Here is a 27,595-nt window from a genome sequence, read left to right as displayed (position 1 = left end):
ACCTCTCTCCCGTCCAAGCATCCACGCTACTTTTAGAAGAGGTTATATATATTGCAGTGTAGATCCACCTTTGAATCAAATATTTCCAATATTTCACCTCGACCCTGCCAGGAATCGAACCCGGGATCCCAATAATGGTAGCGCCAAACACGGCAGCCACTACAAAACTAGGTGGACTTATCTTTAGTCGATTTCCTTATCCAGGATTTTTACCTGGGAGTAGCCATTGAGTCTAAACCGCTCGTCTACAGTTCTGGCTCTTTTTTCCTATTGTCCTGCCGGACACAAAGAACATAAATATAATATAATAATTTCACATACTATATAACCTCAAAAATGATCTTAATCCTAGTGATGTACGCTTTAATGCTGATGAGTTGGAAAAGAGTGCTAACGTCACTCGGAATATATATTTTTAATTCGTTATTGTTTATATTGGAAATTGGATGTTTGATTACTGATTTTGGTTTATTATTTTCCAGTCCAATCACCATTTTTGAAAAGTCTAAGAACAATAGTGCGTGATAACTGCTTTTAACGACAATGTGAATATCTGTTAAGGATATTCCATCTTTCCTGCATTCTGCTTCAAGATTATGGCGTTGTAAACTGAAAAATTGGCACTGAAATAACAGATATTCGATACTCTGTGAAGAAGTATCATCGCACGGATAGTCATTATTCCTTAATTAAAACCTATATACGTAACTTCTCATAGCTCCGTGTTCGGTAAAGATTTGGGTCGTTTTGAAAATACTTTGGTGATGACGACGGAAGTTTGCTGCCACACGGAACCCAGAAAAACTCAGTGTGCATCTGAACGACCGTAAAAATTAAAGAAATTAAAACATTCACGCTGTTTACTGATAGGGGTAGGTATTGAAGGCATCCACCACATACCCGAATCTGTTTTACCGACTAAATGTCTTTTTTCAGAATCGATTGAATTGATTGAATTTCTTCCTCTACCGATCAAATTCAGTAAAGAAAACCGCGAATAAATATTTGCATTTAAAACTTTTAATATTCCTTTTTACTATACCTTTCAACCCTATTCATCGTCTACAGTCTACATGGTAGGGACATAGGGATAGGCATAGATAATAGAACAATACACCATTCTGTATTTTTACACATCTTTCTTTAATGATATTCAAAGCTATATCTCTTTATTTTTATTATTTTTTTATTTATAAATCATAAAGCACAGAGTATTTTACAAATATAATACACATGAATTACGTTCCCAGGAATTACAACAACTTAATACGGGACTTAAATAATATTAACAATGAAAAAAAAACACATATTGATAACAACAAAGAAACAAAGCAAGTTTAGCAGCTTTATAACTTAATATAACACAGCAATATATAAACCATAAACCTTTTCTCACACAAGCAGAATAAATATAAAAAGACGCTTTCAAGAATGAAAGAAGTGAAATCTACTAAGAGAGATAAGGTTGTTAACATTACATGCCACGCAGACGATGCCCCCATAGTGGCAGTGATGATTAAAACGTATCCATCTCAGTTAATAAAACATCTGTATGCCTAAAAAATGTCTTATGGTACGATGAACACATGTGGATTGGAAACAAGATTTGGATATACAAAACGTGTGTCAGAGCAATCACGGTGTATGCAATAGAGACGAGAATAGACAGAAAGAGAAAAAAAAACGAAAAAATAAGCAGAAAAATTGAATAGCTGCTCAGAACGTCAGATATGAAAATGCTAAGGGTAAACGCAGGGAAAACCCTAAGGAGTAGAATCCGGAATCAAGAAGTTAGATGGACTCGTGATACCCAAGGCATAGTAAATAGATTATGGAGAGATTACGTCAATAGAATGGACAGCTCTAGAATCCCCTAGACTATGGCTCACAAAATTCCAGCTGTTCGCCGTCTACCCGGAAGACCACCTAGGAGAGGTAAGAACAGCTGGAACTCCATGTCTCAGGAGTTTGCTTCTAGCTGATAACAGATCAACCAAGAAAAAGAAGCTTTTAAAAATAATTTTCACTCAGATCTTCCAAGTAAATGTCTAGGTAGAAGTCCTTCAGAGCCATGCTTTGCAATTTACGCATTTTAATTTTAATTTTGGTTGGTAGTTTATTGTACAGCGTTTGAAAGATATTCTCCAAGAACTTTTTACCAAACTTGGTGGAATGAAATTTTGGTATATGCAGGTTTTTAGATCTGCAAGATTGCGGCTATGGATATCGCTGTTAAAAAATTGCTTTAAATTTATAAGAGTTGAGGAATTCAAAATTTTGAAAAATTTGATATTAATGTTATCGGGTGCAGTAAGGTTTATTCTATGTTCTGCTAAAAACAGCTAGACCGCTTTCACCCAAAAAACTGTAATAATCACCTTCTGAAAATGATGTTGATTACAAAAATTGTGTTTTTTAATTTGCAGAAAACACCCACAGCAGTAGAAAAATCTTACGGTTCTAATCTAACATTGCAACTGTCGTGTAGATTTGATTATTCACTCGTTTCATAAAGGCGTTCTTATCTCAGTTTCACTTTTCTATGGCTGGCTGCTTTCTGCATAACTACGTTCAATTTTAATCTAACCTGTATAAACTGTACATTCGGATTTTCAAAATTGTAATATTTAACATTTGTGTTTTCAGGATGTCTCAAAAGAAATGAAAGTCAAAAATTTTCGATTTAGTCGACAATTTTAATAAGCTTAAAAGGTTTTCTTAAGTGGTAATTTTAGACCAACCGTGCCTGCAGGATGTCTGAAATTGTAATTTCTGTGTTATCAGTACGTGAACAATTCTAATTTCACTAAAAGTCCCTATTTTTTAATGTGTTTGATAAATTCTTCTTTACAATGCCAATGTTTTTAGTTGGGGAATAGCTGTGAATATGTGTATTGAGATACAATAGTGTTTGTGAGTTTTAGAAAAAGTCTCGAAAGTTCTCTTTCCAAAGCGGGGAACAATTCCTTACTAAAGGTGTCGAAATTCTGATTGATGACGTTGTTGATCACCTCCCCTGAAAAATAAAAAAAAAACATTATTGTACATTAAAACTTAAAGTTGACAATTAAAAGTGTCCTACATATAGCCCACGCAACTACACTGGCTCAGTATCTATCAGGAATAGAAGAAACATTCACATTCAATATCTTCTTCACAATATTTGGAATAATCCCAATTCGCCTGTTTATTTGAGATAGCTCTTCCAACCTCTATCACAGCATAGGCATATATTCGTTCTAGTTATGAGAGAACCCTTTCAATACCCATTCACCGCTCTAATTTTTTTCCTCCTCTTTCACAGTTTAAAAAAAAATAAATGAAAATATAACATTTATATGCAGCAAATTAACAATAAATAAATGGTTTAAATATAAAAAGTACTGAAGTAACAGAGGCGATGTATCATAGCATAAACAGTAAAACAAGTATAACTCTTAGTACATTTTTATGATTGAAAAAGAAGTGATTAAAAAGTAATGATTTTAATTGGTATAAAGATAAATTAAATAAATCTATGTTTCCATGTTTGTTTGCTTACATGTGGAACCGTGGAATAGGTGAGTATTTGACTTAGTTTGAACTATGCAAATCAAAAGAAAAAGAAGTATTTTGTCTCGTCCCACGCTGTCTTACATAAAAATTCGCACAATTTGAAGTTCGGGACTGTCATATATAATACATAATATATAATACATAATACAGACATAAATGCAAGAAACTGAACAAAAAGAACATAAAACTATTTAGCAAAGACAAACAAGGGCAAAACAATAATTCTATCCAATATATTTTAAAAAAACTAAAACTTTGAGCTAAACCATGCCAATCCAATTTCATCCCACACTGTTTAGTCGCAAAGAGATCTACGAAAAGCCGGAAGATCTATCCCAAAAAATTCAAAGTCGTGTGATGAATTGACTAATCTACACATTCTGGACATTGGTTCATAAAAACCAAAGTTGCTCTTAGAAGATTTTATAAATAGCAGATTTTGACTTCTAGTGACACGGTTGGGAACATGAAAAGAAATTGATTGCAACAGAGATGAGACATCACTTAAAGCATTAAATATTTTGAAAATGCATATAAGGTCCATCTCAGTTCTACGTCTCTCCAATAAAGACAGATTAAGAGATTGCTCTATTTCAAAATAGGAATAATTACCCCTTTGTTATCCGAGCAACCATGCCACTTTTCTTAGAAAACGGTGTTGGACAGACTCGATATGGTCAATATGAGTCCTGTAGAATGGAAACCAAATAGGAGAAGCGTATTCAAGATGGGGTCGAACTAGTGAGCAATGAAGAGTTTTGATGGTATTAATATTTTTGAAGTCCGCCGTCACTCTATTGATAAAACCTATTAATATGGGGAACAAAAGTTAATTTTCCATCAAAGATGACACCTAGATCATTTATTTTCTTTACAAGAGTTAATATTGTATTACTGATGCTTTTTTGAAAAACTAATGGATTTTCGATTCGAGAAAACCGCATTACATGACACTTATCCACGTTAAGAAAAAGAGAATTTCTGGTGCATTAGGCCTCAAGATTATATAAATTTCTTTGAACAATCGAACAGTCGAAAGAAGTTTAAATAAGTCTAAATTATGTTTAATGTGTACTTTCAAGGATTAGGAATTTGAGATACGAAAATGAGTTTGGACAAAGACAGAAATAGGAAATAGGAAAGAGAAGGAATATTAAAAAAAATACAAATAAAAAACAAAATAAAGAGTTTAGGATTCTATAGGGTATATAGTAATTCCGGCGTTTCTTGAAAATGGCCAGAGAAGGTACATTTTTTACATGAAGAGGCAGCTCATTCCAAAGTCTGACACTTTGGATATGAAAGGAATTTTAAATGTATATTTGCATTACTGCCTTTGTGGTTATTCACTATAAAAACAGATATACGAGGGTAAAGTCGATGGTAAATGAAATGAAATTATTAACATATAAACAAAGAATATTTTACAATACAATGATATTTGTTCATAAAATTATAAACTCTAATAAAAAAACAGAATTTTGGAAAAAAATTGATCGGAACCAGCATGAACACGATCACAATACTAGAGAAAAGAACAAAATTAGACTTCCATTTAGGAAAAAGGCAAAGTCACAAAATTCAATTTTATTTAAAGCAATTAAAAAGTATTACGAAATGGAAAAAAATATTTATGAAGAAAAAAACATATCAAAATTTAAAATAATGGTCAAGACATATGTGATAAACAATTTATAAATTAAATATATTTGTAATATTATTATTAGAACACACATAACAATATGTATGATATGTGTGCCCTACTTTAAGATTTAAATAAAAAATAAAAAAATATAAAAAAACAAATATAAAACAACTCTGTTTTCAACCTTTTTTTTCCACCAACCGTTTTTAAAGGTACAAATGCTTCTCTATCAAGGTATACTTAACTAATAAATCATATCTTATTTTATTTTGACAGTGATTACTAAATATTGTCAAATAAATTTTATATGTCGAAACATATGTAGCTAATAAATCAAGTTTTTTGGTCGTGTTGCTCTTGTAAAGATGAGAATTGTAAGGTGAGATGGAAAAGATTCATTAGTTAAGTATGCCCAGATAATAAAGCTTGTGTAGCTTTGAAACCGGTCGGTAGAAAAAATAAATATAAGTGGTCAAAAACGAAATTGTTTTATATTTATTGAATCTTGAAAAGTGATACGCTTTGTCGAGGAATGGAAAGTTTTCTTTGTACTCGTATATTACTGTTTTGGCTATATATATTTTCAATCTTTTCATAAAATTATAATAACATAAAACAACAAAAACAGCACAACAAACCAACACGCCGTTTTCCCGTAAGGGTAGGCAGAGAGGATAGAACGCCACATCACTCTATCTTTGCATACAGATCTCGCTTCCTCTACATTCATACATATTTTCATGCACGCGCGCCGATTATTCCGACTTTTGACATGTCCATCTTCAAGTGCTATGTCTTTCTCGGTCTTCTTCTATTTCTGCATCCATCAACATTCGCATTGTTAATATTCTTAGCCTTTCTTTCGCTGTCCATTCGCTCTACATGTTCAAACTAGCGCAAAGTTTATTTCTTGATTTTGTCAATAATGCTTGTTTCAGCCATGCACAACACTCTTTCCTCTATCGTTCTCGCTCTAACTATAATGCTTTTTTTTCATCTATTGATATATTTAACACGCCCCTTAATTTATTTCAAAATAAATTAAAACTGATTCTTTCTGGCTGCGATACGATCCCACTTGCTATTTAATGATGCTCACACTTACACACACCTGAACACTTACACACACATGCACACAAACACACTTTTACCCTTACTCTCATACAAATACACATAAACACACCCTTTTGTTGTACCACAATTTAATACGTATGATTTTTTTTATCATTGTTGACTGTTTGTTTCTGTAAAATAAATAAATAAAATAAAAATAATGCACGGATCTCAACATTTGTGCATCTATCATACATAGTTTTACCACTCATTTGCCTGAGAGATCGCATTTCGACAGCATTCAGCCTAATTTTATCTCTGTTTTTCCAAGTTCATATTTCGCTCCCATACATCAGGGTCGGGACCAGAACTCCGTTAAATATATATTAATTGTACACTGATAAACATTTAAATTTTAAGTGTTTTAATGAGTTATTTTTTAAGGCATAAAATTTTGTATTAAAATTTTCTAAATGAGTAAGTTAAATCAGTAAGCTAACTTTGGAATATTTATGATGGATAAATGAATTATGAACATATTTTTTTTGGCAATGGATTGTTCAAAAATCGAACCTGTCGATTTAACGTGAAAAATTTATGACGTAAACGAGCTGAAACCTTTTTAAACGAATGTAAGATTGAACAATGTTTTGAGTATGTCCAAATGCTTGCAGACTGGCTGGATTTTCTCCCTTGGGAGTTGTTCATATTTAAATTTGTTGCAACAGAGAGGGAAAACATTTTTTAAATTTTTTTTTATATTTATTTCTTAAGTTAGCTTATATTAAAACTAATATAAACTATTATGTACATTTACATCATCTATATATATTTACATTTCCTTACAGTAACTTATGCATTTATTTTTAAATTCTTTCAGACACTTTTCATTCTTCATACATTCAGGCATCTCATCATACATTTTTAAACCCTTATACATCAAACAATTTTGCGACTCAGCTCTTTTCAATAATGGTAGTCTTATTTTATCCTTTTGTCTAGTAGCATATTCATGACAATTTTTGTTTAAGACAACTTTATCCTTAAAATATTGATATATTAATATATTTTTGAGAAGGGACCATGGAAGATTATTTTTATTTTCCATGCTTTCAAGACATTTTTCATCTGAGCCCCTAAATAATTAAATGCATACATTCGAACTTAAAAATACGGATTAAAAATAACGTATAGTCCATGAAGATATTGAAGATTGGCCTAGAAAACTTGTGAAAATATCAACAAAATGTCAATGTTGAAGAACGGCAATGAAAATGGAGATTTTAGCGAAATTTGTTTGTCGTTTTTAAAAAATCAATTTAAACCTTCAAAGAGGTCATGCGAAATTTCTGCCCGATGTATTTCTTGTGGACAATTTATGTTTGATTTTTACAAAAAGGCTGAATGCTGTCTTCGTGGTGAAACTATCTTCGATGGAAGCGCAATGACACGATACAAGGCTGAGACAAGCATTATGGTCAAAATCAAGAAAGGGGTTTTGCGTTTGTTTGGACATTCAAAGCGATTGGACTGAATGAGACACGGTTTGACCTAATCCAACAATACTCGAGGATGGACGTAAAATACTGAAATATTCAGGGTACGGGCATGAGACGACATGAATAGTCGGTTTATAAAGATAAAATAATATTGTATTCTATCCTCTCTGCTTACCCATATAGAAAACGGTGTAATGGTTTGTGTTTAATTTAAACCCACCAGCAACATTAAAAGTACTAAAGGCAGCATTTTTTGGTGATTTATAAAACAAGGAAGGATGATTAGTGGTACGCTGCTGACGCCAGTTTAGAGACTATGAAATGTTTCTGTGAACAAACAACTCATTTCTGGGAATTGAACCTGGGACTTATGATGGTGATTATGATGATGATTATGACGACGACGACGGTGATGATGATGATCATGATGATGATGAAGATCGTGATTACGTTGATGGTAATGATGATGGTGATAATGATAATGACGAAGATGATGATGACGACGTCGACGAAGACGACCATGATGGTGACCATTATGATGACGACGAAGGTGATGATGATGATGACGATGACGATGATGATGATTATCGTGATTACGTTGATGGCGATGACAATAATGATAATAATAAAGATGATGATAATGATGGCCACGACGAATTGATACCATGATAAGGATGACGTCGACGATGATAGTGAAGATGATGACGATGATGACGAAGATGATGTTCATGGTTATGATGATGATGATGATGATGATCGCGATTACGTTGATGGCGACGGTGATGATCATAATGACGATGATGATGATGACGACGACGACAATGACGACCATAATGATGACCATTGATGACGACGAGGAAGATAATGATGATGATGACGATGATGATGACGTCGTCGACGACGATGATGATGATGCTGATGATGATGATAATCGTGATTACGTTCATGGAGATGACAATGATGATAATGACGATGATGATGACGATGACGATGATGATAATGGTTATGATGATGATGATGATGATCGTGATTTCGTTGATGGCGATGGTGATGATATCAATAATGATCATGATGATGACGAAGACGACGAAGTTGACTATGACGATGATGATGGTGATGATGATGGTGAATACTGTGATGATAATGATGATTATTATTATTATTATCATTATATTATTATGTTCTATACATATTATATCATATACACATGCACCTAGGTATTATGTCGAAATTCCGATCACGAAAAATCTAATGATTCATCAAATCGATGGCTCAATTTTATTTTCGATGCTAAAAATAAACGAATCAATGTTTTATATAAATTGTTCTTAACCCGAATCCAAACGGCCTTCTTCGTGTCGAAACAGTGACTATAAAATAATATTGACGCGAGGACACAGTTGTGTTATTACGTGTAATCATTCGTGATGACAATTAATCAATATCAGGTATCTCAACAGAGACGAAGGAATCATTACAAACCGGGTTGTTGTCTCGCGGTAGTGTCTCGGACTCATGGATCAGAGCTCTGAGGTTCGACCTCCGCTCTACCACAACTTGATTCCCATTTGGTACTAGTGAACTATTTAAAATGTGCAAATAATCGAATTTAAACATCCCTCACCTGTCACTCCATACTTTCACAAACATAAATACAACTTGACAATTCGTCGATTCCGTCAATTCTTCAATTTGATGATCTTTGCGTAGTTAAAGAGCTCCAACAGTTTTTTTTTAAATTGAAATATGAGCTTAATAAATTACAACAGGGATGGAGAATATCTTAAATAAGGGAATATGGAAGTCAAGGCATTTACAGGGCTTATGACCTGTCACCGGCTGGTTTAAGTGGCCACTTTACACACTGTGTAACATTCACCATTTTGCCTATGTTTGAACATCCATATTTCTTCAATTCTTCCATCTGTTGATTTTAGTGAAGTCAAACAGCTGAAACCTTTATTGTTGTGAAGAGATTCATTTAACTGAATTATTTCACATACTAGGCAACGCCTGAAAACAATTTTTCAATTTTTAAACTTCTTCTTGGACCAGTTGGTTTCATTACAATATTTGAGTTTGTCCAAATGTTCATAGACAAATTAAAGAGCTGAAACCTTTATTTATGCGGGTGAGATTCATCTAATTGAATTATTTAACTTCACAAACATCAACAGATGAAAGAATTGAAGGAATATAGATGTTCAAATATAGGCAGAATGGTGAATGTTACACAGTGTGTAAAGTGGCCACTTAAACCAGCCATTGACACGTCATAAGCCCTGTAGATGCCTGGATTTCTATATTACCTTCTCTTAAATGTTCTTCATCTCTGTTGTAATATGTTAAAAGTAAAAAAGTCATATTTGCCTATTCTTCTTATTGGCGAGTGTACTGTAGTTTGTTGTAGCTAAATTAACATACTTAGAAGAGTTTATTAAATTGAGTAAGGCGGGCAGGCACTCGATTGAACGCGAACAAATAGGGGAGCTTGCCCCCCACATACCGCACACGGCATCTGAGGACATAAGTCTCCTTGGCGGTGCCCACATACACGGAAAATTTGCTCGTGTTCAAACGAGAAAAGCTGCCCGAATGAGCTCTCTGTAATCTGGTAGCCTTATCATCTTTGTGCTGAAAGAAAGTAATCCAGAAGTACATAATATGTACTTCATTGGATTGAAAAAAGAGGAAGTGAATTCTTCACTGACTGGGATTAAATTGATTGGACATGATCAATTTGCCGAAATGATTAAAAAACTATTAAAAAATTAAAAAACTATTATTTGAAAAAAAATATGTTTGAATGTTGTGAATATTTTTTTGTATTGCTGTTGTTTTTCTTAATAAACAAAATTTAAAAAAAAATAAAAAAAATTACAAAACTTTTTAAAAGCCTTGAAATTATTTTTAGAAGCCACCAAATCTGTATATCCGATAGAACTTATAACAGGGCCACGGATAGTAGCAAAAAGCTCCACTCGCCAATCATAGAGTGAAAGAAAGGGACAAGTTCACAGGATTTGTTCAGAAGATTGGGGACAAATTAGGAACAAATGGGGCAGTCGGAAATGCTCGCTTTCGCCTACTTAACATTCCAATTCAAAGATTTGTAATAAAATAATATAATAAATTATGTAACGTAAAAATCATTAACATATAATGCATAGACTCGCCCAATAGAGTAAAATATTTTTAAGAGGAGTGAAAAGAAAACGTACCCATAGTTGCTAAGATTGTTTTCACCGGGGCTGCATTTAACTATCATGTGTATGCTACCAAAAATTAACTTTGACCCATTTTTTTTTACCGGACTTTGGAGATTGGAAAAATAATATTAACAAACAATAAAATTGATTTCCTTAATCTACTCGAAAGACTTCGATTCCATGTGCCATCTAGACCGACAAGACAAAATCTTTTGTTTTACACAGACAACGCGTCATTTAATTATTCAACGCAATGTACAATACCTTGAATATGCGAGCAGTACAACTGTAGATTTACCGAGGCGGAAATTTTAAATGACAATAAACGTAAATTTTAGTCAAAAGTCATGGAAATATTGAGAGAAGCATATTATAGTCAATAAATTTTATTATTATATGCATTTTATTCATTTCTCACCTTTTATATTTAATGTGTTTAACATAATTTATTAAATGTAAAAGATAAGTTTACTTATAAACCAATCTAAAACATAAATTATATTTGCGGGTAGTCAAATATTGGTTAGTAAGCTAGACGTATCTTTACTTAATCCTCTTAATGTCAATGGTACCAATATTCAATACAGGAAATCCGTAAAAAATCTAGGAGTACTAATGTATGAACATCTCTGCTGGCGAGCTCATGCTAATGAATTAAGCCGCAAAATATTTTCCAGTCTACACTCTCTTAGAAGGTTGCAAAAATTCTTACCCATTAATATTAAATGCACTTTTGTACAAACATTACTACTACCCATTCTAGATAGCGCTGATGTTTCCATGACTGATTTAAACTGTGAGCAATTCGATAAACTTGAACGACTTCAGAATACATGCATAAGGTACATTTTTGGTCTTAGGAAATATGACCACATTTCTGATTATCGTAGGCAACTGAAATGGCTCAAAATTAGACAGCGGAGAGACTATCACTCCCTCTAACTTATGTTAAATGTACTCTATGGTTCTAACGCTCCTATATACCTGCGTGAAAAATTTCGACGCTTATCAGCTCATGGTTTACCTCTTCGTTCTAATTCTCAAGGCACTCTCTTAATACCCATCCACAATTCCTCTTTCTTCTCTAACTCATATAGTGTCCATGCCGCTCGACTGTGGAATCATCTCCCATCCACCATCAAAAATGTTACTACATTATCTCTGTTTAAATCACGTCTCAAAAAACATCTCCCTTCTCTTCCTTAATCTCTCCTCCTTTCCTCTTTCCTCTTTCCTCTTTCCTCTTTCCTCTTTCCTCTTTTTTCCTTTTTCCCATTAAGTAATAGTTTTGATTTAAGGTAATTTATAAACAAATACGTTTATTTTTATTTTTATATATCTTTACCTTTTTAATTGAATATGTTCTGTGACTTGAATTGTAAAAATAAAACAATTATTTTATTGGTTGGTTGGACAAAATTGCCATTAGGCAATAAGTCCGCCAATGTACAAATAACATTATGTACAATAAGTTAAATAAATAAATAAATAGTTGAATTATTGTCTTTGGCGTAAACATTTTTTTTGGTGTGTGCATGGGTATCATTCACTAATATACAATGAAATAGTCAATGTGTTTTTTTACATAATGTTTGTTTTCCCAATAAAGTAAGCAAATAAATTAATAAATATTAACTCACGTATGCTTAATTTTAAAAACGTGTTACTTTCAGTGCATCCCTGTTATTAAGTAGAGCTTCGCAATTGCGTCGCTAAGCGTAGTTTGACGTTCACAAAAAAAAAATATTTACATTTGAATATGAATTGTTTTAAACTTTGTTAATCACCCATGAACAAATATTTAACCTATGAAAAGTTACACAATCCTTTTTACAATGTTTATCCGAAAGGTTTTTATACCCTTCCATGACACAAGCGAGCATTTGGGTTTCGATTCTAAACGTCACGCCTGGCTGGCGAAGAACGACTAAATACGCGTTGGGCATGACTGAGCTTTTGAACATGAGTTAAACGTCATCATTTTTAAGGGTTCACGCCATATCGATGTGTGTTAATATTGTAAAAACAAACGGAATATTTTGTAGATCAGAAAAGTTTCTTTCGAATGACGAAAGAAATTTATTAAATTGTTTAATTTGTTTCAAAAATGTTTACCATTTTGTTTTACTTTTAGTGTAAATTTTAAATTTGGAATTACACAGACAAAATATGTTAACACTTAATAGTATATCCTTACCTAAAACATTATCACCACCAAACAGATTAAACAAATGAATGCTTCCTTTTCCAACTTTAATCTCAAGGTCCATGCTTTTCACATGAATATAGTCTTTTCCATCTCTCTTGACCAGTTCTGCGTCCATTTTGCAAACTCCAACACAGTTAGCTGAAAAAAGTCATTCAATTGTTATAAAAAAAATCACTTAATGCTGTAGTCTGATAAAAAATAAGGAAATCATACGATTTTGTCATTTTAAAACGCCGTAAATATTTATTAGACCTACATGTTAACTTTATTAATCAAACGCTTAAACTGTATTTTATTTTGTACCTATTATGTAAATGCACTCTGGGCGTATATAATAATGGAAATAAAATAAAATAAATAAAATAATATAAAAACAATACTTTTCTGAGGTATTTCTCATAAAAAAATTACTGAAAAGTTGTATGTAACTAAAATATAATAATTTTTCGATCGGCAGATTACGCCTCTTAAAGTTCAGACTAAACTCTGGCATACTGATACTCATATCAATACGTAGTATTCAAGTAAAATTAGTTCAAGAGATTTAAAGATAAAAAAATTAATTAATAAAAAAGTCATACTAGCATTTTTTTTATTTTTTATTCAGTTATACACGAATTTCAAATCACGTAAATTTTATGGTATACTTCTTTAATTTAAGGTGAAATTATACCTTAAAAATCGTTATAAAACATATTATTTTATTTCAAACCTTTTGTGACGGAATTATGTTTTTTTTTTAAAGTAATATTTTAGTCCAACAATGTTTGAGTATGTCCAAATGCTTGCAGACTGGCTTGATTTCCTCCCTAGAGAGTTATTTATATTTAAATTCATTTCAATAGAGAGGGAAAACATTACTGAGAAGGGAATATGGACGTCTAGGCATTTACAGGACTTATGACCTGTCATTGGCTGGTTTAAGTGGCCACTTTTCACACTGTGCAACATTCACCATTCTGCCCATGTTTCAACATCCACGTTTCCTCAACTCTTCCATCTGTTGACTTTTGTGAAGTAAAGGGGCTGAAACCTTTATTATGCGGGTGAGATTCATCCGGCTTAACCTAATCACCTATTAGGCAACGCCTGAAAACCATTTTCCAATTTTTATATTTCTTCTTTTACCAAGTAGTAATTTCAGTAGATAATGTAGGTAGTTGTAAATGCCTAGACGTCCATATTTCCTTCTCAATAATATTTTTCCTCTTTGTTAAAATAAATTTGAATAATATTTTAGTAGTAAATATTTTCGGTCTGCCGTATTTTTTAGCAAAATTTTGAATTTCACGGAGATAAAATTATGTTATAATTTATTTTTTACTATGTATAACATAATAGCTTCCGTATCTTTCGATTGTAATCGTGCTCCCGGGTTCTGGTTTCATTTTATCCTCAGGGCTGCGATTACAAACGCAATCTTCATCGTTGCATATCGAGACGGGATAAGGAAGAAGCCTTTTTTTTTTAATTTTTCAAAAGGTACATGTTTTTAGAAAATTCCATACAGATCTACTTTTACACATTTAGTAAATGCTATCACTGTAACTCTCCAAAAAATGATACTCCCTCTTGTGTTTGGAGAGTGACTTTCACAGTTGTATAGTAGGGCCAATTTAATAGGTCACATTTGACATTTGTCGGTTTTAACTTCATAGTGAGGTAACCTGCTTAAAAACAACGATTTAAGTGAATAAATCGATTCGGACTTCAAACATAATATATGTGAATTGAATTCAGATGCTATGAAAAAGTACTTACGGGTTCTGTAATTTTATTTTAAAAATCATAAGTCGAATCCCTGTCCCATTATTATTTTCAGTCGTAAATTTAAGGAACAAAATAAGATAAGTACATAATTTAACAAAACTATCAACATTCGATTTTTCTGGGTAACATCCCTAGAGTTAAAAAAGAAAAAGGGTTCACTGATGCAACATTGTTTAGAACAGAAAATGTTTATTATGTTTAAAATGGTTTATTAGTGAAAGTAAATCTTAAAATTACCTTCTTTTATCATTATTGCAATAAATATGTAATCGTAATTGAAAAAATTAAGCAATTGTGCAGTTCTAAATTCGAAAAAATTAATAATATTTTATTACCGCCCTTACAAGGTTATGTTGTTGAATTTTTATGAAGTGTCAAATGTGACCTATTCAATTGGCCCTACTATAGTTGTTAATTTATTAGAGTTTATATCGTTTTTAATATACGAGTACATGAGAAAAAATCAAAACATAGGATATATACAGTGAAAAACATAAAACAATAGTACATTCATACTACATAAAATTTAATGTACTTTTTACACGTTTTCAAAAAATTTCTTTAGATTTACTATAAATTTATTTATTGATGTATTATTTTCAATAGTTTTTAGTTCATTGAAGAGATTATAATATTTTTTTACACCTTTGAAGACAGAGCTATTTTGACCATGACTTGTGTTGAATTTAGGAATTTTAATATTTTGTTGGTTTCTGAGTGACTTATAAATCTCAAATTCTTTTTTTTTTCTTATTGATAAATTTGTATAATAGAACTTATTTATAAAAAGTGTCTACTGTATGAAACTTAAATATTTTATGTAGACTTTCCGTATTGAATGTTGAGGGTTTCTTTAAAATTCCTTTAATAATTAATCTTACCCAAGATTTCACCCAGGATTTCACTAGATTTTCAGGGTGAAGTCCAGTCTTTTGTCTACGAACATTTGGACAAACTCAAATATTGTAATGAAACCAACTGTTTCTAGAAGAAGTGTAAAAATTGAAAATTTGTTTTCAGGCGTTGCCTAGTATGTGAAATAATTCAGTCAGATGAATCTCTTCACAACAATAAAGGTTTCAGCTCTTTGACTTCACTAAAATCAACAAATGGAACAATTGAAGAAATATGGATGTTCAAACATAGGCAAAATGGTGAATGTTACACAGTGTGTAAAGTGGCCACTTAAACCATCCAATGACAGGTCATAAGCCCTGTAAATGCCTTGCCATCCATATTCCCTTATTTAAGGTATTCTCCATCCCCGTTGTAATTTGTTATTTAAGGAGGGTTTAATATATTGGCATATGCACCACCCCATCCTACAATACTATATTGTAACAAAGATTGTACAATTGAGTAAAAAGCTATTTTTGAATTATTGATTTAAAATATTCCTTAATCTAATAAATATGTACATACTTTATACATGCAGTAGAATTTTAGATTTGTGAATAGAATAACGACGCTACGTTAGAAGACTTCTTTCAATCCCAATTAAACATATCATTCTTGGGAAAATTCTCGTTGATAAACGACAAAACTAATTTACTATCTACCTTATTTTTCCTTTATACCATTCGAGTTAAGCCACGAGTAAAATCTAGTGTAAAATAAATAAGAAGTAATACACTTAAACATGAGATGACTTACTGAAATTTCCAACAACCTGCCCAGATCCAGAAACGGGGAAAAGAAGAATCCTTCCATCCATATTGTAGTTTCCATCAATGTAAAGATGTTTCAGAATTATATCAAAGTTCATTATGCCGGCTTCAAAGTTAATACTGAAAGTAGAAAAGGAACATGTGTTTTAAAAATTATCAACGAGTTAATGTTTGGATGGGGAGAAAAAAGCCTTTTTTAAACTTATTTAATAATTCGAGCGCCTGTGCGTTTAGAGGAATCCCGAGTTTATTCGTATACGCCCTACGGGCTTTTACATTTATTTAAGTGCATCAGTGTAACATACGTATATGCATTAGATACAAAGTAATAAAAACATAAGAAAAACTCAAAGCAACAATAATAAGTAAAAATAATAAAATGTACCCACATAGGTACTGGTGGTTTAACTTAAGCTAGCGCGTTCAGAAAACTCACACGAACGCATTTAAAATCCATAGCATGTCGATTAAAAAAAATGTTTACCAATTTTAATCACTTGGGTAAAGTTGATAAATATTTTTGCTACCTTTTTTTAAAAATTCGGTGTTGGATTAGACGGTTGTGTATGTGAAAAAAAATTGCAATGGGTTAAGAAAATTTAATATGTATTTACTAAAACACATCGTTTCATTATTTTATATTTTTCAAATATATTTTTTAAATGTTGCATTTTACTAATTTTAGTTCTTCCAAGAACAAGAAGCAATTTAAACTTGAAAAAATGTATTTTTTTATAGTCAATTACTCTAGAACTAAAATGCGAGGTTGTGTAGATTGTTTTGAGAATATAAATAACAAGATTTATTGTTTATCAATAAGTGTGTACACATATTTTTTCCGATGTAATTTGTACAGTGCATTTTAATAAGACTCTTTTAATTATTATTATGATAAACACAAAATACTAAATAAAAAACATACTTGTTTAAGAATAAATTATATTTTCTAAAGTAATTGATTTTTTTGCTCTAATCCAAAAGAGATTTTTAAAAACATTGAATTTAACAAAACATAACATCAATTTTTTTAAAATCAGTATTCTCTAGATTAAACATGTTTTGGTGTAAGTTTTGCAAAAGCGTCATCATCACTACATAATCGACCTATTCACGATTTGATGAAATGAAAATACCTACATATTTATTAACCAGTGTTTTTAATCCATAACTTAATACTCGTACATATCATAATATTTTTACTATTAAGAATAGCAGCAAAATTCAGACAAACGCAGAAACATCCTGTGTATATTGTATTAACATATCATTAGCAACTAATAAATCAATAGTTGCCTGTGTCACGCTCATAAGCGCGTCTGAGCGCGAGAGAGACAGAGATTATTTTCATAATGCGTATGCCGTGCGATGTCATACCATGGGCTTATTCACGGATACTACACAATGCGTATGTGTAAGTATAGCGCGCGCGCCAGCTTAGAAAAATCCACTAGTATAGGGGTATACTAAAAGATATTTACACACAAAAATACACACTTTGACGTCACACATCATATGTACGTATTGAATATATGTTTGTAATGTATATGTTATATTTAAAATAAATGAATTGAATTGAATTGAAATCATACCCGCCGAGTGCACTTCTAAAAAACATTGCGAACAAGTATGACGCGGTAACGTAATACACGCCGTTTATCGCATAGAACGCAAAACGTCTCGTCTTCGGGCAATTCAAAATATGCGTATTTTAAATCGTTGTGAAAAAACATCGACCTTGCACGGTAATAACAACGTTAGCATTGTATATTTTTTAATTGTTAAAAATATATTTAAAAAGACGTGTCAAGACCCCATTGCAATAAAAATGCAGAGAGGTATTTAGACTCACAATTTATTTAGTTATTTATCGGCCATTGTGGCGTAATCCATGACCCACGACAATTGGAAAATTTGTAATAAATGTTGGCGAACAGTGTTTAATTTCCTCGTAAATTTTATTAATGGGTGACACTGTGACGTTTTCATATTTTTAGTGTTTTTTATGACAGAATTAAATAAAGATAGGTACAAAATATAATCGTTTTAATACACGACCTCAAAAACAGAACAATCTTATTTGTTTACGTTGGTTAATAGCTTGCTAAACACAAGAGCCTGACACTTTTCTAGAGTCAATCCTAAACTATTTTTATCTTGGGAAACATTTCTACAAACTAATTTCTGGAAGTATAATATACTAGCGGATCGACAGACGTTGTCCTGCCAGAACGTTGGCTTCCCTGTTATTACCTTGGAAAAAGACTTTTCATTTATAAGCAGGTATCTAGGTACTTGTTTACGATTGAATTCCAAAACTCAAAATAAATCATTTTCAAATATAAAATTATTTTTGCTAATGTCAAACTTAACTCTTCTCGCCAACAGGGGTGCACTTTATTCGTGAATGTGTTTTTCAAGAATGTATTGAATGTCAGTTAATAATATTTTAGTTTTGCCAAAAATCCACTAAAAATAAATAAATGGGTAGAAATTATAAGGAATGTAAGGAAAGAATTTGATTGGGATCCATAAAAAGCAAATATTGTTTGTAAACATTAAAAAAAAAAAAAATAATATCCTACCAATTTTTTCCTATATGCATACTCGTCAAATACAACCCTGGTAGGACGATAAAAAAAGATTCACGCTTCTAACTTTTTAAGGATTCGATTGAAAATTTTAATAACTACGAACACGCGCAGCGCAAAGATCTACATTTCGCTGAAAACCGCAGGTAAATCGGTTAAGCCGTTAAAGAGGAGTTCAGTAACATCACACGTACAGAAGAATTATATATACAAAGATAATCCAAATATACTGAAAGAGATCAGTTTGTATGTCTTCAATAATTATAATTGAGCGAGATCTCATGCACTGTTTTCCACACCCAGAAGCCGTACAAATTCATCTGTTATGACCTGTTATTGGCTGGTTTAAGTGGCCACTTTACACACTGTGTAACATTCACCATTCCGCCCATATTAGATGCCTAGACTTCTATATTACCTTCTTTAAAATGTTCTTCACCTCTGTTGTAATATGTTAATGTCAACAACTCCCCAGGGAGTTGAATCCAATCCTTTTCTACAAAATTTGGACAAACTCAAAAAAATTTTGATAAATCCACTGGTCCACGAAGAAATAAAGAAATTAAAAAATTTAAATTTCAGGCGTTTCCTAGTATGTAGGTGAAATAATTTGATTAGATGAATCTCACTCACATAAATAAAGGTTTCAGCTCTTTAACTTCACAAACATCAACATATGAAATAATTGAAGTAATATAGATGTTTAAATATGGGCAGAATATTGAATGTCACACAGTGTGTAAAGTGGCCACTTAAGCCAGCCAATGACAGGTTATAAGCCCTCTAGATGCCTAGACTACTATATTGCCTTCTTTAAAATGTTCTTCATCTCTGTTGTAAAATGTTAATACAAGGTACAAGACTACGGTTGTTATACGCAAATTATATGTTTATTTTTAATTTTATTAATTTTTCACGCCTATAAGGCTTTTACATGCATGTAAGTTATATAAAACATGAGTATATAAACAATATTAAATTTAAAAAATACAATATAAAAAAAATAAAAGATAGGAACAGTGTTAAGAAGTATAGTTGGTATAAAAATTTTAGTAAAAATATGACTTTTATATTGCCTTCTTTAAAATGTTTCTCATCTCTGTTGTAATATGTTAATGTTAACAGCTCCCCAGGGAGTTGAATCCAATCCTTGTATACAAAAATTTGGAAAAACTCAAAATATTGTCGTACCTTGTACCCATTTGATACTAGCGGCTTAACAAGGTATTTATCAAAATGATCGGAAGGGCATTGCCCTCACAATAAATTTAATCAAATAAATAATTATTTTAATTAAGATCTCCTTCAAAAATAGCAGAAATACAACGCGGAAAATACTTTTCCAAAAATCAAACTTCCTGTCATTGCGTCAAGGTGAAGGGCTTACTAATTTGTAAACTACTTCCTAACCAAATCAAAATGGCCACGAAATAATAACAACACCATTTTATTTCCGTTAAAACCGCTATGTGTGCACTTACTCAAGGTTTTTGACGTCATAATCCGAACAGCCGAAGACTTTTATGTTGTTGGCCGAAATTCTGACGGTCTGGGTTGCCCCCGTTGGTTCCGAAACTAGTAGCTCCTTGAGAACCAGAGGCTCTATCCTGGGTATTCTATACTCGGGAACTCCTGGAAACATACACATTTAAGAATGTAACTTTGAATTTTATTTGAGTAAGTTCGATTCGTAGCAAGGTCGCAATTAAATATGGTTAGACGGTGGTTTTACACCGCAATATTACACGGTTCTTGAACTGGCACCCGGAGTGTTATTCTAAACCAGTCTCGCGGCACGAGAAACTACTTTTTCTCGTGTATTTTGTATGTAAATACACGAAATAATACGGCCGCGAGAGCGTTTGGAATACCATCCCAGGGGCGTTACGCTGGAAAGACGTGAGATTTTGTCACCCACTCGACAATAATCGAGTGGCCATGTCATTTGCTTTGTCAAATTGCTATTCTTACAACGACAATTAATTTATAAAGAAGATTGTTAAATTGGCAACACTAACGAAAACGTATTTATCTATGAGTATCCTGCCACATTAAAACTTATATTATTTCTGGTCAAACCTCTCCTTTTGGATATTTTATGTGTGTAATATATTACAAAAGATCAATTGAAAATGTTTTTCTAAGACACTGCAACATTAATAATTATTATTTGCCTTTGACATAACATACATCTACATGTCATACGAAATATTTCGTATTCATGTAAAGGATTTTAAAAACATATTTTATGATATATACTCGTATCATATAATATGCTTTTAAAATCTCCACCGAAAACGAAAAATTAGTTATTGAGACCAAAATAAACTATTTGTAAAAACCTATCAACCTAAATAATAGCGTTATTTAAAACCGTATCTAAATCTTGCAAAAACAGATTTCAATTACACTACTTGACACCGCAAACTTAGCATTCTATATTGCGTTACTGAAGCATAATTATAAATCTCACTTTTTTTTTTCAAAGTGTTTCGCAAATATCTCAGTAACTCCTGTAATGGAGATTTTGCTTCTAATACCCTCATTTCTCTCAAATACGTATTTTGACACTAAAAGTAATAAAATATTTTTGAAATCATGTTTCTGTCGAAACTTCATTTGATAAGATTTTCAAAATCAGTACAGTTATATTTATTGTACATTTGTTGATACACCAACATCATAACATTTATCAGTGTTGTATATTTTACGTTAAAATATAATAAAAATACTTATCATTCAAACATGAATGGCGCGCGTTTTACGCGGAGGAAGTTTGACAGCTGAAGTGACGATGTCGCAGTCGATTGTCAATGTCAAGTGCTTTGGGGCACTCGAGATAAACCTCGTCGGGTTTTTGATCGACTATATTTGCAAGGATGGTTCAAGAATACAACCGCTCGTCAATTTACGGAAGTCTCATACGATTCTAAATATTAATGTGTCCAGTGTAAGACCTCGGGAACGAATGCATGACTGATGACAAGACATCGGATTGTATTCACTATAAAAATGCATCTAAGGCCTTATCAAAATTGAAACTACGTAAATAACACAATATTATTTTTGGTATGTGTATATATATTTACATATTTATACACACACAATTCTGGGTTTTATCCCAAGGGGGAGTAGGTATATTATTATTTATATCACTACAGAGATGGATATAAATAATAATACACCATCTCTGTAGTGATATAAATAATAATATACCTACTCCCCCTTGGGATAAAACCCAGAATTGTGTGTGTATAAATATGTAAATATATATACACATACCAAAAATAATATTGTGTAAACATGATCTGGTCAAAAATTAAGTAAAAATAAATTGCAGAGTCATCTGCAGGCAATTACTAGTAATTAATTTAACTCGGATAGAGTCTTAGCTACATAAATAAAGTAATTTGCTTTAATACTTAACCTCAATATCAAATACATAGATGGCGCTCCAAACGCGCTAGCGAAAGCTTTCCTTGTTTCATGACATATATACAAAAACCAAAAATGTCTCCGATATGGATATTCGCTAATAAGCGGAATGGGGAATGTTGTAGAATTCTACATAAAAGTGGCCACTTGAACCCAACCTATGACAGGTCATAAGCCCTGTAAACGCTCAAATATCCATAATCTTGAAACAAACAAAAAAATTCTGCCCATCTCTGTAGTGATATAAATAATACGTAAATAACAGTGAAAAAGTGTAAAAGCGGAGTACGAGCCCATACTAACAAAGCCTCAGATATAGCTGGCCGCTTGCGGTATACTATATGGAGAAACAAACAGACGCTAATCGAAAGAAAGGTCAGAATAGAAAAGACATGCGCCCGAACCATCATGACCTAAGGGATGGAAGTGAGAGCTGGAACCACCAGGACAAAAAGTCCTTTCAGAGTAGCGGAAATGAGAACCCTACGCTCCATCGCAAGCAAAACTCAGAGATCCGATCAGAAATTAAAAGATAAGTTATATTTGTGGTGTTGAAGAGATGAGGTGGGTAAGAAACGGAAGGACGATGTGGACCGATTGCTAAGCTCATTAAATCTGAAAACCTCCACAGCAGAAGACTACTGGAAAGTCGTCTTAAAGATGGAAGGACAGCTAGATGTCATTATCCTAAAGCAGCCCACCGATATAAACAGGTCATACGTCAATTTAATTACATGCATGCTTCAACTTTCCTTTATGTTGTATCGCAACTCAACTAAGGGCTCTTGGCTTCATAGAGTTAAGGATACGTTGTTATTTTCTTTGTAATATGTTTATTTATATGAATAAATAAATAAATATATAAATGCGACCTGGACCAAGAGGAAGAAGAAGAAAAAGAAGCTTAAAGTTAAACAGTAGGTATCATTTAATAAGCTAAATGAAACAACTTTTTTAAACCAGGGAACATACCAAAGAGAATAATAAATCTAGGCAAGCAAACTGTAATATTCATGTATTATTTAAGTAATTAATATAATTATTGAAAAAAACATAATTTAGAGAAAGAAAGAAAAACATTTTGCAGCTGCATTAATAAAATAAAATAACAATGGAAATTAAAAAATACCTCTACAATAGAGTTTATAAGAAATGTAGTAGGGAATGGTAAGGTTTAAAAAGATTTTAGTATGAAATTCATAATTTATTATATAAATAAAACACTAGTGATATATAATAAATTACAATGAACTTCCATCAAGAATTTTCACTTACAAACTTAAATGTTTTAAATTCATAATTATTCCCTTTTCGCACATAATGATGACTATGGCACTGCATTGGCACCTCAATATACAATATGCTGCAGCGTACTTGATCATTTTTGTTACATGAAGAGAAGATGATCAGTCTTAGGTGTCAAGTGCCAGTCCGGGCACTTTGAAATATTCTAGCGTAAAACACCTTATTAAATATATAATTCATGTCTAGCATGTTAGGGATCAAACCCAAGACCCCTTGCATGGAGGCCGACAAAATAGTAAAAAAATAAGGTTTTTAACTAATGTAGAACTGTTTTTTTTACCTTTTGCGAGATACGGTTTTAAAGCCATCACAGATTTTTTGAAACATTGTTGAACGGCTGGATCCGATTTTCTGCATATGTGAAGAAACGCGGCTAAAAAACGAAAAAGAATTTTAGTGAAACATAAAAAAAGGAAGATTTACATATGTAGGATGAGGTGGCTAGGGGTTGGTGGAGCTCCTACCCCAGTTGGAGATTGACAGAAGACACGAGTTGGCTGTTTAATGCGTATTTATTACATGGCAATAAAAAAATTATTTTATTATGTCCTGTGTGTGTTACGGCGATGAGGTTTTGAACTGGCTGCACTTGGACTCACTGATTGACCGACTGGGCGTTACCACGCCCTGTAGTCTCTTTATATGCCACATTCCTTCGTTCTTCATATCTCCATGGTAGAAACAACGTTAATGGACTTCAGGACGACGCTCTCGTCGTTATGTGCAATATTGTGAGACTTGCATAATATGTTTTATTGGATTCAATAGAAAACGCATACTTGCTCCAACGGTCGTCGCACTATATTTCAGGTGAAATTATTTAGCACGAATGTGTGTCGTCGATCAATTGACTATGAAACCCACACATATAACCGTACTATTTTTAATAACTTGTTGCTAAGCGATCACTTAAACCATTTAATCATCGCGCATCGGTTGTAAGTAATAAATCTAAATAAAGTAAATAACAACAAATTTTATTTGTACAACTATCTAAAATAAATACAATGCAAAGTAATTGCTTCAAATATAATTTTATTTAAATCTAGACTTCTACATTCGCACTCCAAGTATATTTTCCATCTCTGTTGCAATATATGTTTTATGTCAATCGTGATAGGGAATAGAATCCAGCACTTGTCAATGAACATTTTAACTCACTCAAAATGTTGTTGAAATGGGGTAATTATATCAATAAAACCTCATGCTTGAGTAAATATCATCCTTGACTTAACAAAATTTTGGCCATAATTACTAGGACATTCGTTTTTTTTCTCCATAATAATGTGTAATATTATGTCAATTTACGGAACATATTTAAATTACCGACAAGATTTTATATTATTTCTTTATATTTTCTCCTGTTTTACAATACTTAATGGAAACTGTTTTTTATGCAAAATTTTATTTTCAATATTTTCAATTTGTAAATGAATTGATACTGAGTTATACCCCACTCAAGTATGCTTTTTTGGAATTGTATCTAAGATATTATACAGAAAACTGTAATGACGTAGTTCGGTTTTATTATTTTTTTATTATTATTTCTTTTTTTTTTTTACAATATATTATAACTATTATTGACAATTCAATTCCATAAATAAAAAAAAAAACTTACTTGTTTATTTCTATTACTTTATACTTGTTTTTTTATTTTTTACTATTATATCAAATTGCATTGAAGGATTGGCAAATACGCGTTTCACATATACATTTTTTTATATCTTACTTTTTCGCGATAACATATTCTTGCTTGTTTATTAATTTAACTTAAATTTGTCTTACTTGCTCACCGTTACACTTTATTAACTGTGTTTGCTTACAAAATTTATTTCATAAGCTTTGCATTTTTTGTTTATATGCTTATTGTTTTTTCTTGCATACCTTTGTTATTTTTGTTTTTTTTTTACTTTTTATTATATCATTTCTAACTAATTTCACATATTGTTTCTGTATATTCTGTGTTTATTATTTAGTATGTTAGCATGTATTTTATTTAAATTTTTTGTAAATGCCTTTTGGGCGTTAATGAACAAAGTAAATAAACAAATATACATACAAGGTAAAACAGAGTAGGTATTCAAAAAAATAAGGATAATTACATGTCAATGAAATACATATTAACAGTAAAAATAGTAAACAAAAAAATACCACTAAGACATGGCTTGTTCGTGGATATACAAGAAATGTTATATTGATAGTGGAAGTGGGTTATGGATTTTAATTTAATAATACTCAAAATCCCTTTGTCTGAAAGTGATATTAGTTTGTATTTGTTTAAGTTGTCGATGTGTTAAGGATTTAGTGATGATATGATGAATGTCCTATGCACTATCATGCGCGAATTAAAGTTTGATGAAGATGATGATATTGTTAGCTAGCATATTTTTACTACGGTGTCAGAGAACGATTATAATAATGTGTGATTATAAAATAATAAATATTTATACTTACGAAGATCAGCAGCTAATGAACCACTTATAATACTTAGAACAAAAAATATTGATACAGATTTCATTGTTAATTTAATTTAGTATAACAAACCGATATCACAAATAAAAGCGTGTTTATTTAATACGTTTTACTAAAATAAGTTAACACTAATATGAACCATAGATTTTCTGACTTTGTAAAATTCCCGCTTAAATGATTATTTAAATGTATTTCCCGCGCAAGTGAAATGAAAACCTGATGGAATAATTTAAATTTAGGAGCGCGTTCGAACGCAACCGGGTCTCTATACCGACTACGAGCTGAGCAATGATTCGGTTTTACCTTACTGACGGAGATTATTGCTATTTTTGCTTTGTTTCATTAGCATGCGAAATTTAATAGAATAACATTTGAATGTTTAGAAATTCATGATAAATAATCTTATAAAATAAAAAAATTGAAATGTTATCAGTGTGTCCAAATTTTTGTAGATTTGTGGACATTTGGACATGCTAAAAACATTGTTAATAAAACTTACTAGTATGAGAAGTATAAAAATTTAAAAATGTTTTTTAGCGTGGCCTAGTAGGAAAAATGATTCAGCTGGATGAATCTCACCCACATGATTAAGGTTTCAGCTCTTTTACTTCACAAAAGTCAACAGATGGAAGAATGGTGATAGTGAGGATTTTTAAACATAGGCAGAATTTGTTTGTTGCGCAGTGTGTAAAGTGGCCACTTTAACATCAACCATAAATACATGGTTTTTAAAATTGTTTTTTTTTTAAATTTCTTTATGTAAATTAAGTGTTCTTTGTGCATTCTCACATGTAAAAAAAATAAAAAAGTATAATGTTAAGTGTCCCTGGCACGGGTTACCCAGTGAGGTCACACAGTTTTTATTATTTATTATTGTTTGTAATGTGGAAAAAAAAAATTGAATAAACCAGCCAATGACAGGTCATAAGCCCTGTAAATGTTTTCCCTCTTTGTTGCAAAAAAAATAGATCTTTAAACTTTTGTTTTATAAAAAAATGTAGGTTATTTAAAAAAAGGGAAATCATTAAATTTCAAACATTTTAACGGCCTTTTAGATGGATTAAAAAAATATTGTCCCGTGTATCGTTCGCACTCTTTGGTGACGTTTCGGAACACATTGCAGCGTCCATCATTATGGTTGTTGCTTGATTACATTTTGAACGTGTCCAAGCGGATAAATCATTTAGT

At 31.7% G+C, this 27,595-nt stretch overlaps 1 protein-coding gene across 1 annotated transcript; it reads right to left on the bottom strand.

Annotated features, from left to right (window-relative positions):
- Positions 1–2,675: 2,675 nt before the first annotated feature.
- Jhbp3 (Juvenile hormone binding protein 3) lies at positions 2,676–26,700 on the bottom strand. The gene is made up of 6 exons (XM_088233634.1): positions 26,390–26,700; positions 24,216–24,308; positions 20,677–20,827; positions 16,594–16,727; positions 13,159–13,308; positions 2,676–3,016 (listed from the first exon to the last, which is right to left on the bottom strand). The coding sequence occupies exons 1-6, from the start codon at positions 26,451–26,453 to the stop codon at positions 2,865–2,867; spliced, it is 744 nt and encodes a 247-aa protein (XP_088089760.1). The 5' UTR covers positions 26,454–26,700; the 3' UTR covers positions 2,676–2,864.
- Positions 26,701–27,595: the final 895 nt, after the last annotated feature.

Source organism: Micrasema longulum, unplaced genomic scaffold (genome assembly GCF_059751315.1).
Source record: "Micrasema longulum isolate JH-2025_06_02 unplaced genomic scaffold, ASM5975131v1 h1tg001135l, whole genome shotgun sequence".
NCBI lineage: Eukaryota > Metazoa > Arthropoda > Insecta > Trichoptera > Brachycentridae > Micrasema > Micrasema longulum.
This window is presented reverse-complemented; position numbering and strand designations above follow the sequence as displayed.

Excerpts from the sequence above, each read along its gene's own strand:
- Jhbp3 (XM_088233634.1), bottom strand. The coding sequence starts at position 26,453 with ATGAAATCTGTATCAATATTTTTTGTTCTAAGTATTATAAGTGGTTCA. Across the intron at positions 20,828-24,215 it reads AAAACCGTATCTCGCAAAAG|GAGTTCCCGAGTATAGAATA; the intron begins GTAAAAAAAACA and ends GTATGTTTCCAG. Across the intron at positions 16,728-20,676 it reads TATGACGTCAAAAACCTTGA|TATTAACTTTGAAGCCGGCA; the intron begins GTAAGTGCACAC and ends TTCTACTTTCAG.